General features: G+C 36.0%; 1 protein-coding gene across 10 annotated transcripts in view; it reads right to left on the reverse strand.

Annotated features, from left to right (window-relative positions):
* The window catches only part of TRIP12 (thyroid hormone receptor interactor 12), a 185227-nt gene that overhangs the window by 41473 nt on the left and 134136 nt on the right, over positions 1-9618 (reverse strand). For 6 of the 10 annotated variants that reach the window (XM_027876110.1, XM_027876116.1, XM_027876114.1 and 3 more), the window contains 5 exons: positions 6027-6144; positions 5139-5298; positions 4087-4240; positions 2131-2359; positions 1379-1497 (listed from right to left, as the gene is read on the reverse strand). In XM_027876110.1, the coding sequence (XP_027731911.1) occupies positions 1379-1497; positions 2131-2359; positions 4087-4240; positions 5139-5298; positions 6027-6144 (780 nt within the window). The remainder of the gene's footprint in view (positions 1-1378; positions 1498-2130; positions 2360-4086; positions 4241-5138; positions 5299-6026; positions 6145-9618) is intronic. The other 4 variants (XM_027876119.1, XM_027876117.1, XM_027876115.1 and 1 more) reach the window with 1 other exon arrangement.

Genomic DNA, 9618 nt, shown 5'->3' on the forward strand with positions numbered 1-9618 from the left:
GTTCCCAATTTCATGTCAGCAAAAGAAAAGCCAAGAAGGGAAAGGCAAGATAAATAACACAGAGGCAGATCTATTCCTATCCTGTTGTGTAACATTACTAGTTAGGAAATGACTTCTTAATTTTCTTTACCATAAAATGTGGCAACTGGACTAAATTATCTATAGATTTCTTATGATTCTGAAATTTAATGTGATAAAAAACCATGCCAACCACCAAAAGATCACTGTCATGTTGCTGGAGAATACTGAGCTTGGCAATACTATCATATGGGAAAACTAAGGTGAAAATTATATTCAACAAATTTATACCCTGGGAAATTTAGTATGGAGTAAAAGTAAATAGAAATAAGAGACCTAAGAGTTTGTCATTGATTGCAAGCTAAATGAGCCAGCAATATGTGTTATGTAGGCACAAAAGGTTAACCTGATCTTGGGATATAAACAAATGACTCACAAAAAGCCTGAAAAATAATCCTTCTATATTGTGATTTGTATTAATAGGAATATGAATGTGACCTCCAGCAATGAAATTTTAGATGAATTTCTGTGAAAAAACTGTCTACAATCCAATAAAAAGGCTAAAAAAAGTTGAGGTGGTTCACTGAGATGAATTCTTTCCTGTCATTAACGCATAAGATGAAGAGTGTGGTGAGCACTGTCTTATTTGTCCCCAGAAAAAGGACAAAAGGCTTAAACAAAAGCAGAAGAAATTTGAGTTCGATAAAAAATTGACTCAAAGCACTGAAACGCTGAAACGGCCAAGCTCAAGAGACCATGTAAATAAAAGCCCGTAAGTGAGAGTCGCAAAGGACGTTAGTGATCCTCTAGTCCCAAAGCTTTAAAAAGAAGGGGAAACTATCTCCCGTGGATGGTTTAGAACTTCAACTGTCTAAAAGTAGGAGGACTGCACTGAAGGCGTTGTTCTAATATACCCATTATTTCCTGAACTAACTAACAAAGACTTACATTTCTTTATTATGATTATACCCTGTTAACATGCTTCCTCTACAAATTTATTAATTATTCCCGGCTTTCCAGACATTTAAAAAGCTAAGATGGTTATGTCCTATTGGTTCAGAAAATCCATCCACCCACAGTTAATAAAGAATAAATGACTACTCATACAAAATGAATAGGCTAGACCTGATGACCACTAAGGTGCCTTTCCAGTTCTCAATCTAGGATCCCCAGGCCCATCCTCAGAAAAAATGAACAATGGATTTGAGATTACCGAGTCACACCCGATTTTACTCTGTATAGATGTGCAGAGAAGTAGATGTCTTGGTTCTTTATGCTAAAATTATCATGCACTAATAAATACCCTGAGGACTAAAAACTAGCTCATTATCTAGAGAGTAGAAATTAAATATAACATTACCTTCTCTTCTGAAGTAAACACTAAAAATATCAGGCAATTTCTGCATTAATATTTCAGCCATTTGAAGTGCTCCCACCACTATCTTCAGGTCTTGACTTGACAGCATGGAAGCAATGTGACTAAAACCAAAAGTACATAAAAATGTAGAAGCATACAACTTCACTCAAACTCAACAATTTCAACTAAACAACGATCCCAGATATTAAATTATAAAGGGTTTAATCACTTTGGCTGATGCACTATAACTTTAACAAAGATTTCTTACATGTATGTGCTTATACACCCAAACATTCTGAGTTGTTAAAGTATAAGATCATGTATATATGTGTATGCGAAATACAACGAGAAATAATCTAAAAACAACCAAAAACCCACAAAGAATAAGATCCCTTGATTTTTCTCAGCATAGCTGTCTGTTTCTCTTTGCCCAGTGAATCCCAAGTCACATTCAGGACCAAATTAGGATGTTGGCAGGTGTCTAGATTTTTTCCTTCAGTCGTTCTCAGTCACATCTGACTCTCTGTGACCCCTTTTGAGGTTTTCGTGGCAAAGATACTGGAGTGGTTTACTATATCCTTCTATTTTACAGATGAGAAACTGAGGCAAACACAGGGTTAAGTGACTTGGCCAGGGTCACATAGCTAGTAAGTGTCTCAGGCCAGATTTTAACCCAGGAAGAGAAGTCTTTCTTCCAGTCTTACTGGCCCAGTACTCTATCCACTGTGCCACCAGAAGACAGAAAACATACATACCTTGAAACAGCATGATTTTTCAGCACATCCTTCAGGAGCTCGGCATCTGCAAAATAAATTATCCTAAGAATTGCTCTAAGGCACTTATGTCTGACTGCAGGTCCTGCTGAAGAACTATACACTTCATAAAGAACACCAAACAATGTCTTAATGAAAGACTTAGCCAGTTCTGGGTCCTCTTTCATTAGCTGTGCTCGAGCATCATCCTTCTTTAAGTCTGAATATCCACCTGTAAAAGAAAATGTAGATGTTTTACACAACCTAAAAGATAGATACAGAAATCATTAAAGAGTTCAAGCCATGGGCTAATTAGATAATCAGTTTCTACTAAAACTATTTTTCAATGTTAAAAAAAAAAAAAAAGGTTTTGGTCTAACCCTATAAATTCATTAGCAAAGGAAATTCTTGGCAAGGAAACAACCCCTATGCAAATGTAGGTCAACTGTCCTGCAATTCATTCCTGGTGTGCTGTCTGGGGCAAAGAGAGGCTAAGTGACTTGCCCAGAGTCACAAACCAGGGTATGCGTCAGAGGACGGACAATAGAAGCAGATTTTCTGAATTTGAGTCCAGATCTTTGTCTGTTACACTACATTGTCTTCTATAAAACATGAGCTGGAATAAGCTGCTCAGAAAAGAATTCCCCTTGAGAAACTCCCTGTGCAGGCTATCCTGTTCCAGTCACATTTGCCAACATGCGAGACTATGCCACAAGAAGTGATATTACTTGGAATTACTGGAATACTTAGAAAAATGAAAAAGAGAGAGAGATGGGAATACTGTGGTTTGGTTAATAAACAGAAGCCAAAAGAAAAAGAGTTAAGTCAGGAGGAAGACAGGATAGGATCAACTACTGCCATCTGCTGAGGAGAGGAAAAAGAAAATTATTTGGGCTATTACTCTGAAAAAGGGAACTACCCAAAGGGAAGCAAACACTCTCCACAATAACCATGAAAGAGAGGCCTTAAAAGAGATGTGGCTAGGAATGAGGAAAAGAAGGCATCCCCCTAATGTAGTCTGATCTGCGTTTTCATTTAAAAAAAAAAAAACACTCCAGAACTTAGGGTAAACTTGGAGGATTTGAGGTAGATTTCAGCAATAGAAAAGGACACAGGAGGGGTATTTCACCCTAACAGGGTCACTGTTACATAAGCAAATTCTACAGAACCCTTTTCAAGGTTATGTTTTTAAATGACTTAAAAAAATGCTAAAGAATATAAAAATGTAATTTTCTTTTCATTCAAATTCATGGACACATCCCCCCAGCCCCAAACCCCTTCGGGACTCTGCTGACCCCAAGTTAAGAATCCTTGTTGCAGAGACTGGTTCTGGAAAGAAGACTGAGGAACAGGGAGAATAAATGTCCTAACTAGAAACAGAATGAAAGGATTTGATTAATCATTCAATGTAGGAGAAAAATATACAGGTACAAAACAGACATGGCCAATGCATGGATAACACTTCAATAACAGCTCCATTCCTTTATGTAATTTAAGGTATTTTTTAAATTTTATTTTTGTTTTAAATTTTAAGTACAAAATAAGAAAAAAAAAACACTGCCATGCACACAGCAGAACATAAAGGGAAGATTCAATATAAAGCTACAAATTTCCATTTCAAGAAGACATATAATAAATACTACACATATTTTCAAAGCTGTATAGCTTTTTTTCCTTGTAGGTTTTCTTTTGTTCTCTGCTGAGTACTTTTTAATTCCCCCCAGTCCCCCACAGAAGGCTACAATTATCTCTATGTAAGGATGTATATATACACACACACACACATTATACCGGTACATAGATATCTATAAATATACACACATATACTCATACATATAGAAGACTGTATTATGCTTATTTCTACTTGTCATTTGTTTCTCTGACAATGGACAGCATCTTCTTTCATAAGTCCAATATAGTATAATATTTAATGTTATTTTTAATTCAAAGGGTACTTACTAGTGTTAGTATTGGCTAATGGGTTAGGTTTTCTCTGAATAGCACGTGCAGTTCCGGTGTCTTCATTGATTTGCTGCATAGAATTAAAATCAATAGTATAAACTCGCCCTAAGGTGGACAAGCTTATCTCATCCTCACCGACCTGATGAGCTGCCTAAAAGCAAAAAAAGGAAACATCCTAAATATAAACATCAATCGAGTATATGCCTGAAATAAATTAGAAACTTAAAATACACTGGATGTCTTAATTTAATTTGCTCTACCCTATTTCTATTTGAAACTCTAAGTATTATGAACAAAAGAAAAATAAGAGTATGTAAATTTCTTGGACATGCATTCTTGGAAGAGAGAATAGGTACCTCCAGAAAGCAAAGACAACCTTATGATTTGGGAAATGACACGCTCAGAGAGAGAACTATTTAATAGAGAAGATGTAACAAAAATAAGGAAGGAAAAGGATCATCCTTCTAACGTTTTCCTAGATGCTCAGTCTAAGAAAACTGTCCACAAAGACCTTAGTTTTTAATGTACCAATATAAAAATAATTAATTTTTAGAAATCTGCTTGATAGTACTGAATTTTGAGATTTAGAGGTTGAAGGACCCTCTTTTTATGGATGAGGAAAACAATGTCCTGAAAAGATGAAATTTCCAAGCTTCCCTGAAACTTAGGGAACATGAAGATTTTTACAAAATTTTAACAGAAGTAGAAATCCATAACACAGCACATATTCAGAAATATGGCACTACTCTCTGAGCTGTTACAAAAGATTAGAGATTCTTTTCAAGAAAAGGGGAGAAAAACAAATAATCAACCCCCTCACTTTTAAAGCTGAGGAAACTAGAGTCAAGAGATGCCCATGGGCAAATTCTTAATAAGTTCAAAGGGAACAGAATTCTTTATCTGCTGAAATCATCTCACATAATCATGAAGTCAGTTTGACAAATGACAAAAGGATAATGTGATGCCCATATCTGAGTTATACACAAGAGATAAGGAAACAATTAAAATTCCCTGACTCAATACATCAATTTAAAATGTACTGAAACTACTACCTCAATTATCCGGCTATCAATCCTGTTGTAGGGATGCCAAAGACCCCGGTCATCTCGCCACTGCCATATTGCCCCATCAGTGTTTTGTGCACTTCCCTTCTTTAGCATGGTATCAACAGCAAAAATTCCTTCTTTAGGTAAACATGGCATCAATTCACTGAAAAGAACATACCAATATTTTGAAAACTTCCTGCATTATGAATTTTTATTTATAAAGGAGTACACTAGAAAGAAGAATTTGTAATTTCAATTAAAAAAAAAAAAACATTTATTAAGCACTACATGCCAGGCACTGTTAGGTGTTGAGAATCTCTCTGAAGGCACTTACATTCATTTAGGAGAAACAACACATACACAAATTAAGTAGATAAAATACACACACATAGAATAAGTATGAGGCAAAATTGGCAGGAAGGTGCTAGCTGCTGGGCAGGGGGGGAATGAACAAATATCTCATATATTAGGTTATATTTAAACTAACTGCTGAAGGCAGTTAAAAGCTAAGATGTGAATGTGAAGACAGAGGGTACTATAAGCATGAGGGTGGGTGGAGGAGATGGGGTAGTCTGTGCAAAATCCATATGATGTGTGAGGCATGGCAAGTTGGATAGTCTAGTTAATCTGGAGAGTAGATGAAGAGAAAATTGCATAAAAAGCCTGGAAATGGAGACTGGCACCTACATTGAAACTCCTAATACAAGAGTCCATATTCAATCCTAGTAAGAGGAAGCCACCTTGACCTTAGGAGGGACATGGTGAGATCTGTATCTTGGAACACAAGCAGTGTTCTACCTGTACATGTTCACAAGTTATGTGGTGTATAAACTGTAAAGAGGAGAGAATTTCTTAAGCAATATATGTTGGACTTACTGTCTTCAAACTTACCAAATAAGAGATGTCAGCTCATAAAGTTCTTGAGGACTTCGTGGAACAAGATCAATTTGTTCCTGGCAACTGCCATTGGAGGCCCCACACAGAAGGAAGTGAAGTGTTTCTGCAATATCTTTAAAAATATAATTGCGTTACTACACAACTTAAAAATCAAAAGTTACTAAACTTCTTGATTAGGATGACTTCTCCAGAAGATTATAGAGAATTAAATGAATTACAAAGCAAGAATTCCTGTATAATAATTTTCACTACATTTACAAAAGGCATAAGCTGTGAGACAAAGATACAGTTCAAATAGATGTGAAACTAATGACCATTAATTTTTTTCCAAAATTACTATAGCAATAAAGCATCAATTTCTTGACTATCCATGGGATGGGGGGTTAAGTGTGGGAGGAATGTTAACTAATTTTTAAAAAATTTAAGTGAAATTAAAAAATGAAACAAGCACCAAGATCTAGAAAACCAAATATCAAAAATTTCATGGAGAATTATCTGTTAATTTTGTACTCCTTCCTTTTCATTGGCATGATGATATTCCTCCAAATTTTGAAAAGGAAAATGCAGTAAGGTGAGGTGGATTGGCCTTTGGAATCAACAATTGCATCTGACATATACTAGCTGTGAGGCCTTAGGAAAACAGGGATTTTTCAGTGTCCTCAGCAATTCCCTAAGATTCTAAGTTACAGACAAGCTGGACTTGTATCAGTGGATAGACTTTTCACACCAAGAGTTCTCAAGACTGATAAAATCACAGGTCCAGACCAAAAAATAATAAACTATTAGAATTACCAGCCATCACTGATGAACTACCATATCTTAAACTGAACTTATAAAACCCTAAGGATAAGAATGAAAAACAGGTTTTTAAAGCACTTTATGTAACAATTTGTTTACTAGCCCCACCAACTTCTGCACGCATGGTTGATGGGAGTGAATCAGTCACTCAACAATATGGTAGGTCCTAAGTACCGACTATGTAGTAAGTGCTTCTGAGACACAAAGACTGGCATAAAGACAAACTCCTACTCCCAAGCACCTCCTGTTCTAAGCGGGGTGGAGGTGGTGCAGAGAACGTGCCAACAACCACCTCCTTCCCCCCACCCCTCCACACACACCCAATAAATGGAAGGTAATTTCAGAGGAAAAGTACTGGGAGGGGAGAATAGTGGTTGATGACACAGATCCAAAGGCCTTCTGGAGAAGGTAGGACTTGAGCAAAATGCTGAAGGAAGCCAGGTCAGCTGAGAGATTTGAGCCATGCCAAAGCAAAGAGAGGGAAAACGGAGTATCACAGGGATTCAAAGTAGGCTAGTGGAGCTGGATTACAGAGTTTGGGGAGAGAAATTATTTACTTTAATAATATAAGACAACGACAGGAAATGGAGGAAGGGGTCAGGTTGTGAAGGACTTTGAAAGATAAACAGTAGATTTTATATTTAATCCCGCAAGTAATTAGAAACAACTGGAGTTGACTGAGTAGGAGAACAAGATGATCAGAACTGAGCTTTCTAATGCAGGATGGACTGGGGCAGTGAGAGACCAGGCAGAGAGATTTCATAAGCAAAGGCAAAACTTTTAAGTGTACATGGAAAGGAGCTATTTTTGACAACTTCTCTAGCAATGGTATATCTGAGATTAGACAGTATGAAAGTCAACAAACATTTCATAAAATGTCTACTATGAGGCAAGCACTGCTACATGCTGGGGATACAAAGAAAAGTAAACCAAAAAATAAAAAGTAATATCCAACTTCTCATCTCTAAGTAATCCCTATCCTCAAGGAGGTCATAGTCCAATGGGGGAGATATCAGGTAAACAACTATAGACAAAGACATCAGTGTAAACTAGAGATAATCTTAGAGAAAAGGCACAAGAAAAAGAAGCAGACATTATAAGGCAGTACTCCCATTAAAACTGAGATGATTTAGGGTTGTTGTTTTTTTAATCGTTAGTAAGGAAAATAAGATTTTATAAGCTTGACTGACACAGACATTTTTAAAAAGGGTGGGGGGTAGGAGGGTCATTTATACCAACAACTGCTACATCAATTTGATGAAGTTTCTTTTATTCCACATTTAGGGTACCAAAAAAAAAAAAAATCTAACAGCAAACTGACTTCAAAAAATCCATTTAGACATGTTCAATACTTATTTTTATAATTTGTATTTCTAAATTATCCCACAAAATTTTACTCTAATTTAAGGCTAAGTATGCCACTATGAAATGTTAAAAAGAAAATGTTGGGGGGGGGGGGGGGGGGGCGGCTATTGAACTTGTTGACAACAAGAGAAATCATTTCCAGCTCTAAACCTTTCATTCCAAAATATGTTCTGTTGGGGTTATCTTAAAGGGAGATTATGGTAGGTCTCTTTTATCACACTAAACTTGAAACTTCCTCTAACTCTTCGGTAATACACAATAATGAATGCATCGAACATGAATGTGTTACTTGCCTGCTCTTTAACATAAATTTAAGCATTGCTGCAAAATAAACAAACTACCAATAAAATCCCAACATAAAGCATTCTTTAACACTAAACTAAATGTTATGCACTATTGGAATGACCAAAGGTGGCAAAAGAGAAAGAGACATGATGGGAAAATTTAGCTCCCTTTCCCATCTCTGGGAACACTGTGTAACACTATCAGACCTGGTTGATGAGTTGGTTAGTTTTTCGGAACTGCTTTTCTTTCCTTCTTTCTTTTTAAATTTTTGTTAAAAGGGAAGAGACTCACTGGGTAGGAGAGGCGAAGAAATATTTTTAGATAATTAAGTTGTAAAAAATATAAGAAATCAGTTTAAAAAATATTAAGATGAAATATATGACTTCTTTCTAAGCTTTAATCTCTTCTTTTTCTTCACTAATTTGCTGTAGAAGTTTATGTGTTCTACGCATTATTTAAAAATATATAGTGCATTCATTACCACAAAATTTTATTTTTAAAAAACCTTCATTTGTCCCACAGCTTATCATAACTCTCTATTTACCAGTTTCTAGATATTCCCCTTCTAACATTCTGAACATTAAATCCTGCCCAAGCCTGTGATTTCTGAAAGCCAGCCCCTTCTCACAGAAAGCCTCATTTATAAAAGTCCATCTTCAATATGAACAAGCAGTATTCAAATTCAGAAACATATGTTTACAATGACATACCAAAAAATACTCCTGAATAAAAAAAAAATACTCTGAGTAACACTCGGAGAAATGCTATTTAAAACAACAGTGGATTCATTGATCCAACTGATATCTCTCAGGTTAAGAAGAAAAGGGGGGTGGGGTGGGGGACGGAGAAAGAGATAGAGAGAGAATATAACAACTGTTAAGAGCAGCTAGAGAAAGTAGTATTATTGAACTGTGAAGAAATTTCAGAACAGCTTCAAGACTTAGATGTACTAATGTAAAGTGACTAAGCAGAGACAGAAGAACAATTTATAAAGCACAATTTATACAGAACAACCTGAGGATGAAATAGAAAGACTTAGAACTAGGCACTAAAATCATCTGAAAAACCATTTGATTGGGTATTCTTGGTAATAATACACACACACACACACACACACACACACACACACACACACACA

The sequence above is a fragment of the Vombatus ursinus genome, unplaced genomic scaffold (assembly GCF_900497805.2).
Source record: "Vombatus ursinus unplaced genomic scaffold, bare-nosed wombat genome assembly UNPS02014810.1, whole genome shotgun sequence".
Classification (NCBI taxonomy): Eukaryota; Metazoa; Chordata; class Mammalia; order Diprotodontia; family Vombatidae; genus Vombatus; species Vombatus ursinus.